At 45.2% G+C, this 16,745-nt stretch overlaps 1 protein-coding gene across 1 annotated transcript in view; it reads left to right on the plus strand.

Moving 5' to 3' along the window:
* Positions 1 to 16,745, plus strand: part of LOC141117575 (NACHT, LRR and PYD domains-containing protein 3-like) — a 60,734-nt gene that overhangs the window by 11,089 nt on the left and 32,900 nt on the right. The window contains exon 4 of the mRNA XM_073610489.1: positions 14,573 to 16,277. Within this exon, the coding sequence (XP_073466590.1) occupies positions 14,573 to 16,277 (1,705 nt within the window). The remainder of the gene's footprint in view (positions 1 to 14,572; positions 16,278 to 16,745) is intronic.

Consider the following 16,745-nt stretch of genomic DNA (forward strand, 5'->3'; position numbering starts at 1 on the left):
TTGAAAGTATTCAGGCAGGCCCTTTCACTTCATGCTGACTTCATCCATAAATCTGACCACAAAAGAGGTAGGTATAGTGTGTATGGGTTTGGCAAAGTCAGCAGATAGAGGATTGGTATTGGTTGACTTAGCGGTTGGGGGGGAGGGAGGGTTCCAAATGAGTTTGGGACACCCAAAAAAAAGCCTCTTGCACTCTGCATGAATTTAAGGACACAAATAACATTTCAAAACATTTTAGGGGGTCTTTAGGGTAAAGCAGTACTATGGAGCTGACAATATACATTGTTAGGTGACTAGGCTAGGTGTATATGGGCCCAGGATAGCATGCTGGGGAGGTTAGTGAAGGCAAATATGCATGTAGCAAAAAAGGAGCATTAAAAGCTTACAACATGCATGAGGACAAAGGGGACATTCACAGCATATTACAATCCTGGTAATTAGGGAATGATGAAAGAAATAAAATACATTAGCATACATTAAATATATACAATGTGATGTTAAAGGAGACATCTTACCTTAATATAGTCTTTATGCAGGACCTGAATAATGGCAGAACAGGTCTCTGGGATAATGATCCCCTGAGCCTGGGGGGAGATGCCTGTCGAGAACTTGAGGTCCTGCAGGCTTCTCCCAGTCGCCAAGTACCGCAACGTGGCGACTAGCCTCTGCTCCGGAGTGATGGCTTGCCTCATGCAGGTATCCTGCCTGCTGATATAAGGGGTCAGCAAAGCCAACAGACGGTGAAATACATCCTGAGAAAATTCCTGAAATCTTCAGGATTATTCTCCTGGATCTCACGCAGCAAAGGCATATGAGAGAATTGGTCACGCTGGAGTAACCAATTTTGGGTCCATTAACTCCTCTCCACCCTGTTCATGGACTGGGCTTGGGTCAAAGCTAGAAGCCCAACACCAAGCCACCGCACAGCAAAAACTCTGCGACGAGCACGTACCTGCAACATGGCTTCAAAACGGTTGGCTGGTCAGGACAAACTAACAGAACGCACTGAAGAACAGCAAGGCCTGTGAAGAGCGAGCTGAAAATCAGCAACAAGCGGACAAGAACGCACTGAAAAACAGATACAAACCCACAAGCACAAGCACAAACTGAACAGCAGTAAAACGATCTGAAAAGCACGAGTCTGAAAAGCGTGAATTGTCTCTAAACCAAATTTCTACTAACACGAGATAAACACGAGATTAGCAGAAGGAGCCCAAAGGGTGGCGCACTTGGTATTGAACTTCCCTTTTATAGTCTCGTCGTATGTGTTGTACGTCACCGCATTCTTGACGGCAGAATTTGGTGTGACCGTGTGTATGCAAGACAAGCTTGAGCGGAATTCCGTTGGAAAAACCATCATAGCTTTTCCCGACGAGATTTCCGATAGTGTGTACGCAGCATAAGAATGCAAGTTTTTGACATATTTTCAGTAAAAAATACACTAAAGTTACTTTTAGTACACATAACTGCAATATATTACCCAATTATAAGATATATCTGACATTTAAAAAATGAGCTTGCATTGAGTAAATAAATGACGTTCACCCGTGAAATGGCAACAAACTTCATGAATGAATGAATGAATGAATGATTTGTATAGCGCTACAAATGCGAACTAAATTGCCTCAAGGCGCTCGATCCGTCCTGTGTTGTCCAGCTTCTTAGAAGAGGTAGGTCTTGAGTTTTTTTCTGAAGGCTTGATGGTTTTCTTCCATGCGAATGTGAGTAGGTAGAGCGTTCCAAAGCCATGGTCCTTGGACTGCGGATCTTCGTTCTCCCTTTGTTTTGTAGCGGGGTTTTGGAATAAGGAGGAGGTTTTGGTTAGAATATCAAAGACTGCGATTGGGTGGGTAGCGTTTTATTTTCTCGCATAGGTATTGAGGGGCGTTTCCTTGTATACATTTGTGGGTGAGGCAGAGGGTCTTGGAAGTGATTCGATTCTTTATGGTTAGCCAGTGTAGGCTCCTCAGGGAAGGGGAGATGGATTCCCAGGGTTTTTTTCCTGTTAACAGTCTTGCCGCCGTGTTTTGGATGAGTTGTAAGCGCGCAAGCTGATATTGGGGTAGTCCTGTGTAGAGGGAGTTTGCGCAGTCGATAGATAGATAGATATACTTTATTGTCATTGTATACATACAACAAAATTTTTCTGGATACTCTTTACAGCAGCAATAAAACATTTCTCAAGAAAACCACACATACATACTCCTAGCACATGCCCACATATCTATTTAAATATATCAAAATATAAAATGTTATTTAAAAATACATAAATAAAAGAATGTTAAAATTCTACATATAATTCCTAAAACACTGTACTTGATGGGATTATGGACAATACGGCCCTAGGGAAAAAACTATGCTTTAAGCGATTAGTGTGCGTTTTAAGTGTTTTATATCTTTTCCCTGATGGCAATGGGACAAATACACTGTACCCTTGGTGGGTCGGATCAATACTAATTTGCCCTCTTTTTTAATCAGCTGGCATATGCTGTGTCCAAATTTGGTAGATCTGTTCCTATGATCCGCTGTGCTGTTTTCACCACACGAGATGGGCACTTCTTATCCTCCGCCCTGCAGCTGGCATACCACACTACAGCGCAGTGGAGAAGAATACTCTCAATGGTACAATGATAGAAATTGACCAGAAGCCTTAAGGGCAATCCAGCCTGCTTCAGTCTTCGAAGAAAAAAACAGTCTCTGCTGCGCTTTTTTCACTAGAAAAAAAGTATTTTGAGACCATGACAACTCCCTTGTAATATGGAGATGGTCTGTCCAAAGATGGTGGGAGGTGTCCATAGGGTCTTAGTTTTGGAATTTTGGTTTGCGTGTAGGAGAAGAAGCTCTGTTTTTGATACCGTTGAGTTTGAGAGAGCTTGTGGTCATCCAGTCGTCTATCAAAGTGAGGCATTTTTCTAGTCGCTGATGATGGTCTTTTTCTCCGGTGATGTGAAAGTAGAGTTGAGTATCATCAGCGTATGAGTGGAAGCAGAGGTCCGATTTTCTGATGATTTTGAGGAGTGGGTGGATGTAGATGTTGAAGAGCACTGGTGACAAGGGTGAACCTTGAGGGACTCCACAGGAGATTGCGCGGGTTTCAGAGGTGAATGCTCCTAGTTTCACTGTTTGAGAACGATTTCCTAAGAAGGATGCAAACCATTGTAGATCTGAATCTGTGACTCCTGCTACTTCTGTGAGATGGATGAGTAGAGTATTGTGGTCCACTGTATCGAACGCTGCACTGAGGTCCAACAGTACCAGGAGACATAATATTCTCCATCATCAGCTGCTTCGAGGGCGTCGTCCCATATTTTGAGAAGTGCCGTTTATGTGCCATGGCCTGGGCGGAAGCCTGATTGCAGAGGGTCCAAGAGTTTGTGTGTGTCCAGGTGGTGTTGTAGCTGTTGTACTACTGCTTTCTCCATAATCTTGGAGATGGTGTTAAGGCTTGTTATCGGTCTGCGATAGTTAGGGTCCTTATGGTCGAGGGTTTCTTTAGCAGGGGTTTGACGATGCCATGCTTGAGGGCAATCGGAACAGTCCTTTCTTTGAACGACTGGTTTATGAGGTGTGTTATAGTAGGAGCCAAGATGTCGGAACATTCTTTCAGGAGTTTTGTGGGAATGATGTCGTTTGGTGATGTGCTGTCTCTGAGGCTTCTGATGATGTTTTTGGTGGTGTCAGTGGTGATTGGGAAAAATTCAGTGATTGTGTGATGATCGTATCGATTTTTTCTTTTTGCTTTAGTTGAATGAGGTTGGTTGTTTGTTTTTTTCTGTTGAATTGTTTTCCAGATGTTGTCGATTTTGTCTATAAAAAAATCCGATAACTCATTGCAGGTAGGGTTCATAGTCTTGGCGACTATTTTAAAGAGTTCCTGAGGGCGGTTTAAGGCTGTAGAGATGGTGTTTGAGAAATGTTCCTTTATTGCTTTGAAGATTGCTTTGTGATATTTATCCGTGAGTGCTTTGTAGTTTGTGTGGTTTTCCTTTGTGGAGTTTCTTCTCCAGGCTCTTTCAGCTCTTCTGCATTCCTGCTTTAGTAAAGTAAGAGTGCCATTAAACCATCCAGAGTTTATTTTGCGGATGTGTGTTCTGCGTTTTGGAGCCACTGAGTCCGCTGTTTGTAGTAATGCTTTGTTTAAGGAGTTGAGTGTTTGTTCAGTTGAGTGGTTTAAGTTTACCATTGCTATTTTGTTTGATAATGTGGTTTTGAAGAGTTCGGAGTGTAGGTTCTTCTGAGATCTTGTCCAGCATGTTGTTATTGCGTATTTCCGTTTTTGGAGGGTGGTGTTGGTAGCAATTTTAAATTTGATAGCGTGGTGATCCTTCCATGGTAGCGGTAGGTTGTCGAATATGTTGACATCCATATTTTGTTTAAAGATGAGGTCCAGAATGTGTCCTGAACCATGTGTAGGAGCATTTATCAGTTGCTGAAGACCTAATTCTTTCAGTTGGTTAATGCAGGCGGTGGCGATAGGGTTTTGGGTGGAGTTTGCCCAGAGGTTGAAATCTCCAAGTGCCAAAAAGTTTTTGGTTTTCAGGGTGTGAGTTGAGATGAATTCTGTGATCGGTGTAAGGAGATTGGTCTTCGGTCCTGGTGGTCTGTAACATAGAAGTATGTGGATAGTGTCTTGGGGTGTTGTTTGAAGATGTAGGGTGAGTGTCTCCATGAAAGGCACTGAGTTCTGTACAGTTGGTTTGATGAGCGCGAGGTGAGATTAGAAGATCACTGCTAGGCCTCCTCCTTTTTTCCTGTTCTGTGCTCCGTTAGGATCCTGTAGTTTTCAGGCACTAATTCGGTTAGGATGGCATTACAGTCGGGTGTTAGCCAGCTTTACGTAATGAAAAGGCAATCTATGTTGTTTTGGGTGATGAAGTCGTGTACTTCCAGTCTGTGCTTGACTGCAGATCTGGTGTTCATCAGAGCGCATGCTAATTGTTGTGGTTCAATTGTTGTCTTCCTATATTTGATGGTTGATTGTAAATTGGTCCGTAGTAATTGTTCTTTCTGTAGTATTTTATAAACGGACGTTGTTAATGTTGAGGTGGTATTTCTTAGCCTGTGGAGAACGTCCGCTGAGTATTTAAAGTTGCACATGGCGAGAAAATTGCTGAAGGTAGGATGATGCAGTGATGATACTGATGTAGCGATGGTGAGGTTGCTGAGGAAATGGTGGTCCTGAAGGGTGCCGCTGCTTCTGTTGCTGAGAAGATGATGGTCTGAAGAATGCCGCTGCTTCAGGGGTGGCGTTGATGATGGTGCGAATGGAACTGTTGGTGGTGGTGGAGGGGGGCCACGCAGGCCTAACCGCCCTCCCGTTGATCCAGAAGAAGGCAAAAAACCTCTAGATGAGCTGCCAATTGCTGCAGCAGAGGAAAAAATTCCTTCCTGACCCCCGGAGCCGATCGGACCGAGGTGGGTGAGTGGCCCTGCTAGTGGGTGGCCCGCGTACTTACCTGACCCGAGTTGGTCGGTGGTGGGTAGAGAAAGGAGAGGGGTGGAGGGGGGCTGTCGGACTGAAGGAGAGGGCACTAGGGTTGACCTAGGCTACTACTTACTGGTACTGAGCCGCGTCTGGAAGGATCAAGATGAACACCGGTGCAAGGCCTGAGCCGAGGATTGTCCTGCTCTCAGTATCACTCCGTGCCCTTGCAGTGAGGTCCGGTACGATGGAGGTGGTATTCAGGGGTGGAAAGGGCACACTGCCCGTTAGAGACAGAGAGGGGTGGGCTGAGGAGGTTGGCCGGAGCTAGGCCGCAGCCGCAGTCTGTCCCCCGAGTCTAGCAGCTAGGGATGAGGTGACCAGACGGTGGCTGTGGAGGTGCACTGGTGAGCAGGGGCTAGTAGATCCCTCTGGAGTACTTCTGTGCAGTCCGGGGGGGAGCTCCGGTGGCCGGCACGGAGCTAGGCCGCGTCTGGGAGTACCAAGATGGCCGCCGGGCTAGGCCCGAGCCGCGGCCTGATCGGATGCTGGGAGGTGCACTGGAGGGCAGGGGTCTGGGCGGGGGCAGGGGGGACCAGGGTCCCGGTAGGTCCTGCTGTGGAGTCCGAGGATGCGCTCTGGGTGGCCGGGGAGTGCTGCAGCCACGCCTGGGTGTCCCAAGATGGCTGCCGGACTAGGCCCGAGCCGCAGTCTGTCCAGATGGAAGGATCCCTGGTGCGACAACGATCTGGTCAGCAGCTGGTGGGTAGGGTGCGGGAGGAGGGGTTGCGGGGTCTGCCGATTGGGTGGGGAGGCTGGGGGAGGAAGGCGACAGGCCGGGCTAGGGCAGAGTGCTAGGCCGGAGCCACGTTGTGTCCTGGGAGGCTGTCCTGTGAGGCTGGCGGGCTGGAACTAGGCGTTTGGAGGCAGCGGACGGCGCAATGGAGACTAGGGGCCGAGGTGTCCCGCTCCCGTTCCTGGATGTTGCTAGGGGCTGTTGGGGGACCCAGTCAGTCTGCTAGGAGTCAACAAAATAAGTGTAGCGCTAAAACAACCCTAAATGTCTAACATAAAAATGATGCAGTGCAGGAGCCAATAAATCTCTAGATATAAATTAGACAAAAGTCCTTCATATTTATATAGTTCATATAGAGTAATGGTCCATAAATATTGCATGACTTTGTGTATGGAACATATCAATCAATGCGTGACATCTGAAGTGAAGAGAACACCACCACCGAAAATAAGAAGGCTTACCAGATCAATGGGCCCAAAAAGACATACGTCTAGTTGGGTCAAACAGGCTTGGGTGGTGAACCACTGTGGGGGATCCGGAGGAGTTGAAAGGTGGGGGTCCTGAGATTAACCGTGGACCGGTGTATCCCTCAAAATGATGTCAAAAAGCAGATGGTGATAGCAGTAGGTAGAAAGGGGGTCGATTCCCATTAGTGTGGCCATATTATCTATATATACTTTGCTGGCTGCAGTGGGGGACCCCCCAGACGACATCTAAGAGGAAGAAAAGCGTCGGGTAGGACCCCACTGCCGCCATTTGTACATTTACAGCGCTGTTTTAAAGATTTACATGTGAGTGTATTTCCTGTTTTTTTAATAAATTTGCTACATAATTTTATGGATTTACACTATGTGGCCTTTCCTTTTCCCTTTCTACCTACTGCTATCACCATCTGCTTTTTTACATCATTTTGAGGGATACACCGGTCCACGGTTCATCGCAGGACCCCCACCTTTCAACTCCTCCGGATCCCCCACAGTGGTTCACCACCCAAGCCTGTTTGACCCAACTAGACGTATGTCTTTTTGGGTCCAATTGATCTGGTAAGCCGTCTTATTGTCGGTGGTGGTGTTCTCATCACTTCAGATGTCACGCATTGATTGATATGTTCCATACACAAAGTCACGCAATATTTATGGACCATTACTCTATATGAACTATATAAATATGAAGGACTTTTGTCTAATTTATATCTAGAGATTTATTGGCTCCTGGACTGCATCATTTTTATGTTAGACATTTAGGGTTGTTTTAGCGCTACACTTATTTTGTTTACCCTTTTATATGCACATATCCTACTGGCTGTGTTGGCTGCTTACTCCCCTTTCTAGGGCAGCGCAGAATTATTTGTTATATTTACTTTTTGGGGGACGCGGTCAGTCTGCTAGGAGTCCGCTGGGGAGCCTAGGAAGAATCCTGGATGCTGGATGGCCGGATGGCCGGGGCTTCCAGCACACACGTCTGTACGTCTACTCTCTGCTCTGCTCTGACAACACTGACAGCTGGAACAGGTATACTGATCAGGAGTTCTGCCTGGGGAAGATTGAACAAAGAAGGTCCCTGTTGCATTTACCTCCGTGGGTGATAGAGTTTCACCAGGCATACCCAAAACTGTTCACAGGTGATGCTTTAAAAGTTTTTACAGGTCATCTGTTTAGAGTTACCTGTAAAAAATGGCCCCAGAATTATTACTTTCACTCTGATATGTGTGATAATATGTAACATGTGTGGCTCAGTCATTGTTTTCATATGTAGTTGGACATGTACATACATACACTTGTGAGCGGGGGGGGGGTGTTAAACTTTTTTTGTTACTTTTCATTTTTAATTTTATTTTTTCACTCAACCGTAGTGCTATCACATAGACAGGGGCAATAGCCTCCTATGTGATAGCATTTATACTATGACAGGTTCTCTTTATTGAGACATGAGGGGTCTATTAGACCCCTGAGGTCTCCCCTGCCCACCACTGAAGAAGTGATGTTATACATGTCACTTCTATGTTCATTCTGTAGCCACCCTGTCCTAAACAAGGGCTTCTAGTCAAATTTAGTTCTGCTGGGTGGTAGACAACCTAGCTGAATTATTGTCTACTTGTTTTCCCTCAAACTCTTTAACTGCCAATTGGGCGGTCATACAACACTGTACACAAATGAAATTGATATCATTTTTTCACACAAATAGAGCTTTTGGTGTTATTCAATCACCACTGGATTTTTTATTTGGAACAAAAACAATATAGGTTACCTCCTGCTATAAAACATATATATATATTTTATAGCAGTAATGGCGGGGATCAGCGACTGACACTGGGACTGACACTGAGTGGAAACTAACTAACACTGACATCACCAGTGACACTAATACAGTGATTGGTGATAATACTATAAAAAAAAAAACAAGGAAAGAGGTGATAATACTATACACTGTACTAATGACACTGGCTGGGAAGGGTTGAACATCTCGGGGAATCAAGGGATAACTGTGTGCCTAACGATGTGTAATGTGTGTTATTTGCTGCTTTTACTAATCAATGTGGTTGTTCTTTTCTCCCTTTGCAGGGAGAAAAAAAACAGCCACATCATTGCTCTCTGTACAAAACCTTATGTTGTTAGTAAACACAGGGCTCTGAGCCGATTGGCCAGTACCTTGGCAAGGATCTTGTAGTTCACATTCAAGAGATAGATAGGACACTCTTTCCCGCTCTACAAGACTCTGGTCCGGCCGCACCTTGGAGTATGCTGTCCAGTTCTGGGCACGAGTCCTCAGGAAGTATGTACTGGAAATGGAGCGAGTACAAAGAAGGGTCTCTAAGCTAATAAAGGGTCTGGAGGATATTAGTTATGAGGAAAGGTTGCGAACACTGAACTTATTCTCTCTGGAGAAGAGACGCTTGAGAGGGGATATGATTTCAATTTATAAATACTGTACTGGTGACCCCACAATAGGGAGAAAACTTTTTTGCGGAAGGGAGTTCAACAAGAGACGTGGTCACTCATTAAAATTAGAAGATAAAAGGTTTAACCTTAAACTACGTAGAGGGTTCTTTATTGTAAAAGCGGTAAGGATGTGGAATTCCCTTCCACAAGTGGTGGTCTCAGCGGGGAGCATCAATAGTTTTAAAAAACTATTAGATAAGCACCTAAATGACTGCAACATACAGGGATATACAATGTAATACTGACATATAATCACACACTTAGGTTGGATTCGATGGACTTGTGTCTTTTTTCAACCTCACCTAATATGTAACTATGTAACTATATGTAACGATGACACCAATTTTCCAAGTTGCATCTCTACCCCTTATGCTTATACATGATTGCAATCAAGTCCTACCTGAGAGAAGGAGGCATTCTGCCCTCCACCACCATCTCCTCATACAGCTCAAGCAAGTCTAGGTCAGTGAGGACCCACAGCACTAGATAGAGCTCCACTGGGAGACCATCACAGCCTTGAGTCTGCCCCACCTAAAGGAAGTGATGGCAGAGAGCAGCTCCTCCAGTGCAAGGAAGAGATTGTGGTGAACAAGCCTGCAGGATCAATAGTGTTAGCAATAGCTGACAAGATCCTGTCAGCTGCTGTTGTGTCCATTTCTTTCAAAGTAGAGGTTGGTGTAGAGGTCACTGACCACTTTCATCCCATTCTTCTTACCCTTCTGGTGTGCTCCAGTCTCATCACATCATAATTTTTCTACATTCTCCACCTTGGAATGGAAGATGTGTCTGGATTCCTACTTGAAATGTCCCTTCAGGCATATGTTGGTTTCCTCCAGGTTCTTCCTCATGTCCTAGCCACAGTGTTGAAGGTCCTGCAGTCTCCTGAGTTCCCTCCTCTTAGTACACACTTGCTGCCATCTTCTTGCCTGAAAGAAGCTATTTAGCTTGACTTTCACAAACTCTCACCAGTCACATTTCTTAAGAATCTCTTCTCCTGCCATGGATATAGGTCTCTTTAGGTTCCACCAGCAAATCCTCTTTTTCCAGGTCAGCTTCAAGGATCCTGGGCCAGGGGCGAGCCCCTCGTCTGGGTCCTCCGAAAAAGTGCATGACTGTGTGGCCAGAGAAAAAGCAAGGTACCCTAAAGTGCCCACAATGCTTGACTGCCCTGGAGGTGAACACAAACTCAATCCTGGAATGCACAGATTTATTGGGACAGCACAGCAGAGTAGTTTAGGGCCCCATTCCCTTTAAAACTCACATTTTGCTTTTAAGGAGGCCTCTGTCATCATTTCCCTGTTTATCCTAGATGTAGCATCAAGCTTGGCATACGTGCTGGAATGACTATTCTCTGAAATTACCACTGAGAACTACTTAGCTAGTGGTGATGAGCGGGGACTGAAGAGTCTGTAAAAGCCCCAACCATGCCCTTTTCTCCAGGAACTCATACACATCGATGAGCCTAATTGGCTTTCCTGCCCATGAACCATCTATGACCAGTCAGCCACAGATTAGCTCCTGGACAGATTTAACCATGAGATGGACACTCCTGACAAGATTTTCTACCCCTGTAGACTTGCAGTTATCACCTCCAGACCAGTAAGAGGGACTGTGGGTTTACTGGGAAGACAAATGAGTGTACCTCCTACAGAAGAATAGAGCACACTCCTGAAACACATAGACGTCACTCTCATGGGAAGAAAGAAAGGTCATCACAGCCCGCTTCCTAGATGTGTCCTTACATTAATGAAAACATAGAGATCTTAGCCATCATGGACCCAGAGGTGTTCTATTGGATTTAGGTCAGGCGAGCATGGGGGCCATTCAATGGTATCAATTCCTTTATCCTCCAGGAACTGGCTGCATACTCTCGCCACATGAGACCGGGCATTGTCGTGCCCCAAGGGGAATCCAAGACCCACTGCACCAGCGTAGGGTCTGACAATGGGTCCAAGGATTTCATCCTGATACCCAATGGCAGCCAGGGCACCATTGTCTAGCCTGTAGAGGTCTGTGCGTCCCTCCATAGATATGTCTCCCCAGACCATCACTGACCCACCACCAAACCGGTCATGCTGAATGATGTTACAGGCAGCATAACGTTCTCCAGGGCTTCTCCAGACTCTTTCACGTCTGTCACATGTGCTCAATTCTGGTGTTCAATCACAAATGCCAATCGAGCTCCACGTGCCAGGCAGTGAGCACAGGGCCCACTAGAGAACGTCAGGCTCTCAGGCCACCCTCATGAAGTCTGTTTCTGATTGTTTGGTTATAGACATTCACGCCAGTGGCCTCCTGGAGGTCATTTTCTAGAGCTCTGGCAGTGCTCATACTTGCACAAAGGAGCAGATAACAGTCCTGCTGATGGCTTAAGGACCTTCTACGTCCCTGTCCAGCTCTCCTAGAGTAACTGCCTGTCTCCTGAAATCTCCTCCATGCTCTTGAGCCTGTGCTGGGAGACACAGCAAACCTGGCAATGTCACGTATTGATGTGCCATCCTGGAGGAGTTGGACTGCCTGTGCAACCTCTATAGGGTCCAGGTATCACCTTATGCTACCAGTAGTGACACTGCCCCTAGCCAAATGCAAAACTAGTGAAAAACCATCAGAAAAGAGGAGAAGGGAAAAAAATGTCAGTGACCTCCACCTGTAAAACCATTCCTGTCTTGGAGGTAATCTCATTGTTGCCCATCTAGTGCACCTGTTGGTAATTTCATTAACACCAAAGCAGCTGAAAATGATTAACAACCCCCTCTGCTACTTAACTGACCAGATCAACATCCCAGGAGTTTATTTGACTTGATGATTTTTTTTGAGCAGTGTATATTATACTGGAGGTGAGGACATGTAAATACCTTCTGTTATTAGAAGGTGATATTGAATATCATTGTTCAGGTACAAAAGACTGTTAATGTGATGTCTAAATCTCAAACGTAATTTAACCACTTGCTTGGTGGGCACCTAAACCCCCCTCCTGCCCAGATCAATTTTCAGCTTTTAGCGCTGTCACTCTTTGAATGACAATTGGCGGTCATACAACACTGTACCCAAACGAAATTTTTATTATTTTTTTCCCACAAATAGAGCTTTTTTTGGTGGTATTTTATCACCTCTGGGTTAAATTAATTTAAAAAAGACATATATAAAACAAAAAAACAAAACCGTTTATATTTTGTTAATAAATTTTGCAAACAGGTAATTTTTCTCCTTCATTGATGTATGCTGATGAGGCTACACTGATGGGCACCGATAGGTTGCACTGATGGGCACTGATAGGTTGCACTGATGGGCACTGATAAGGCGGCACTGACGGGCAATAATAGGCGGCACTGGTGGGCACTAATAGGCAGCACTGGTGGGCAGTGATGAGGTGGCACTGATGGGTGGCACTGATGGGTGACACTGAAGGGCATTGATAGGTGGCACCGAAGGGCACTAATAGGTGGCACTGATAGCTGGCACTGATGGGTGACAGTGATGGGCATAGATGGGTGGCAGCGATGGGCACTGATCGGCACTGGTAGGCGACACTGATAGGCAGCACTGATAGGTGGCACTGATGAGGCACCACTGGTAGGCATTGATAGGTGGCACTCATGGGCATTGATAGGTGGCACTGATGTACAGGTGGGCACTGATTGGTGGGCACTGTGGGCACTGATTGGTGGGCACTGTGGGCACTGATTGGTGGGCAATGTGGGCACTGATTGGTAGGCACTGTGGGCACTGATTGGTGGGCACTGTGGGCATATATGAAGAAAAACAAAAGAAAGCGCCTCTGAGTGCAGGTATTTATTTGTAGCAGTAAACAAGTAATCCACACTTACAATAAGGTAAGAGAAGTATGGCTCCGAAGGGGAAAATATCCTGGATCAGTCACAGCGTCCATGGCAAGAGGCTGCGAGATGGTTCCGCGCTCCTTTTTCAAGTGTAGGGTGAACGGGAGAGGAGGGGGACTTAAGTAGCTCCGTACATTAGGACTAAAACACGCTACAGCTGACTAATGTACGGAGCTACTTAAGTCCCCCTCCTCTCCCGTTCACCCTACACTTGAAAAAGCAGCGCGCATGCCCAGTGTGAGCTTCGCGTATGTTCTGAAACGCGTTGTGGTCTGTTCTATCCCGCTGACGTGACACGCCCACGAGCACCCTGTCGGACCAACGGAGCTTCCATCCAGCCCAGCTGCAAGTTTTTCCTTGCGGGGGACCGCGGCCACCCACTTGGAACCATCTCGCAGCCTCTTGCCATAGACGCTGTGACTGATCCAGGATATTTTCCCCTTCGGAGCCGTACTTCCCTTACCTTATTGTAAGTGTGGATTACTTGTTTACTGCTACAAATAAATACCTGCACTCAGAGGCGCTTTCTTTTGTTTTTCTTCTCATGTTTACCTAGAGAGCTGACTTCGCTCACCTGGAAAGCCTGCCCTCAGCGCTGGTTCTTATATAAGGACTTTTTGTTTTCCTACCACAGCTTTTAACTACAGTGGCTAATTGTTATGAACATTTTATAATTTTCAGCAACTATAGTCCTATTCGCATTTTATCCTCAGCTCACTGTATAACTTATTGTAGATTATATTGCATGATCATTGGTCCTGTGCTCTGGCACATATGTGTATATATAACTGTGGGCACATATGAGATGGCTTCGCCTCTCCCTGCTCGGGACCGATGTCCCTTCAACAGGAGCCGGTGATCGGCTTCTTTTTCTCCTCACACTGTCAGCGTGAGAAGAAAAAAAATGATTACCGATCCTCTGTTTACATCACGTGATCAGCTGTCATTGGTTGACAGCTAAAATGTGGTAAGGGGTCGGGATCGATCCCTTACTCCGATCTGTGATCACCCGAGTCTCATTGACTCAGGTGTTACCAGCGCACGCCCTGCAGGGGAGCGCAGCCAGCTTGCAAAGGGGAGGACGTCTATTGACGCCCTCCCGGCAAAGCAGATCCGCGCTGTAGCCATCATTCGGCTACAGCACGGATCTGAAGGAGTTAATAGGTGGCACAGTGGCTTAGTGGTTAGCACTTCTCACTTGCAGCACTGGAATCATCAATGTGAATCCCAGCCAGGGCACTATATGCAAGGATTTTCTATGTTCTCCCTGTGCTTGTGTGGGTTTCCTCCGGGTCCTCTGATTTCCCCTGAAACTCCAAAAAGTGGTTAATTGGCTCCTGTCTAAAAAAATCTAAATTTGGCCCTAGTGTATGTATGTGTACATGTCAAAAGGGGGCCTTAATCTGTAAGTACTCCAAGGTTGGTTGTTGCTGTTGGTGCTATATAACTGCCTGTAATAAAAAAAAACTAATCTTGACTGAGCATTCCCAGAACATAAGATTTTCCTTAGACTAAACATAATATTGTCACATTCTGTTAACCATGAGCCATAAAATATTTTTTATTCTATTCCCAGATATTCAGGAAAGGCACAAACAACATCTAATGGAGAAGACTGAGACTCTAGTGGAGCATAGACCCCCAGGATCTACTCTTGAACCACAAAGATTCCTCATCAATGAGCGTTATGTGAACCTTATTGTAGTTTCCGCTGATCAGTTCAGGCAGCGTTCCCAGAATGAGCTAATACAGACCGGGGTAAAACATGAGGAATGCTTGAAGAAAACACAGACTGAACTGGAACAGATTTCCCTCAACAAGCTTTTCCACTGGAACCAGCAGTCACAATGTGTACCACACGCAGTAATGGTGAGCGGAGTGCCAGGAATAGGGAAGACCACAATGATGCAGAAATTTGTCAATGACTGGGTGACCGGAAAACATTACCAGAGATTTGCATTTGTCTTCTTCTTCAGATTCCGGGACCTTAATAGGCTGGAAGAGGTCAGCTTGGAGGAGATGATTCTTCTTCAATATCCATATCTGAAGAGTCATATTGGAAATATTTTACAAGATCCAGAGAGACTTCTGTTTATATTTGATGGCTTAGATGAAAGTAATCACCAAATGGATTTCAAATCAAGTAGACTCTTTGCTAACAAGACAATATCTGGGGAGATTGTGGTCAGTTTGGTGAGGCAGAGTCTTCTTAAGGGTTGCTCTGTACTGATAACCAGCCGCCCAACCAGACTGGCATCAGTTGATACCCGTGTTTTCCAGAGAATAGCTGAGATCATGGGATTTCTCCATGGAGACAGACTGACCTTCTTTAATAATTTCTTTGGAAATAAGGAATTGTCAGAAAAGGCTTTTCATTATGTGCAGGAGAATGACACACTGTACACTTTCTGTTATATTCCATCATACTGCTGGATCATCTGTACAGTGTTATCAATGTGCTTCAGAGCCCAACCAACAATCACTGATCAGCTGATGGCATCATTACCCAAAACAGTGACACAACTCTTTGTGACATTTGTCTCCAACATTCTGGCCAACCACTGCCAGAATAAAGATGGCGACCACACTGTCCAGGAACTGCTGACATCTATTGGGTGGATGGCGGAACATGGAGTCATGAGTCCCATGATTGTATTTGATGATCGTCATCTGGACTCATTCCGTGTGAGAAATGACAAATATCTCTTTTCATGTTTCATGATGGAATCTGGTCAGCCTCCTGATGTGGATTACACCTTCTTACATCTCACTCTTCAGGAGTTTTTTGCTGCTTTAGTCCATTTTATTGCCTATAGTCCTGACAGATTACAGAAAACACTTGATGAGGCAGAATCTCACAAAGACGGCCGTGCTCAAATACTCCTCCGTTTCCTCTGTGGTCTCTCAGACTCTTCTACTAGGTCCATGTTAAAGTCTCATGTGGGAGAATTGTCTTCTCAGGCCGCCAAACATGTCATCACCTGGATCCAGGAGAAAATTGCAGAAAAAGTACCTGACAAATCCCAAGCAGTCAATGGAGAGCTTCTTAATATATTCTACTATCTACATGAGAGCAGGAATAAGGCTCTGGTGTCACAATGTATTGAGTCAAATAAAGTTGGCTTTTCTGAAGTCCCCCTCAGCCCTCTGGACTGCTCTGTGATGTCTTTTATCCTTCAATCCCTCAAAGAGACACAAGAAGTAAATATATATTCATGTAACATTCAGGATGAAGGATTGAAGAAACTTATACCAGCTCTACACAACATTAAGAGTCTGAGGTAAGTAATAAATATGATTAATAACCATGCTGTATTAAATTGGCAATTGCAGGTGTTTTTCCCAGAGAAATTATTAATTATTGGTGTGATTTGTTTTCTATGATATGCAGATATGTACATATCTATTAATGTGATTACATCAGATAACACTTAAAGTGACTGTAAAGTAAAAGCAAATCCCTGTATTAAGGTAAAAAATAAGGATGAGCCGAACACCCCAGGGTTCGGTTAACACTAGAACATGCGAACGGGCAAAAAATTTGGACGAACACCATTAAAGTCTTTGGGACACGAACATGAAAAAAACCCAAAAGTACTAATTTTAAAGGCTAATATACAAGTTATTGTCATAAAAAGGGTTTGGGGACCTGGGTCCTGCCCCAGGGGACATGTATCAATGCAAACATTTTTTTAAAAACGGTCGTTTTTTCGGGAGAAGTGATTTTAATAATGATTAAAGTGAAACAA

The sequence above is a fragment of the Aquarana catesbeiana genome, linkage group LG13, assembly GCF_042186555.1.
Source record: "Aquarana catesbeiana isolate 2022-GZ linkage group LG13, ASM4218655v1, whole genome shotgun sequence".
NCBI classification, from domain to species: Eukaryota; Metazoa; Chordata; class Amphibia; order Anura; family Ranidae; genus Aquarana; species Aquarana catesbeiana.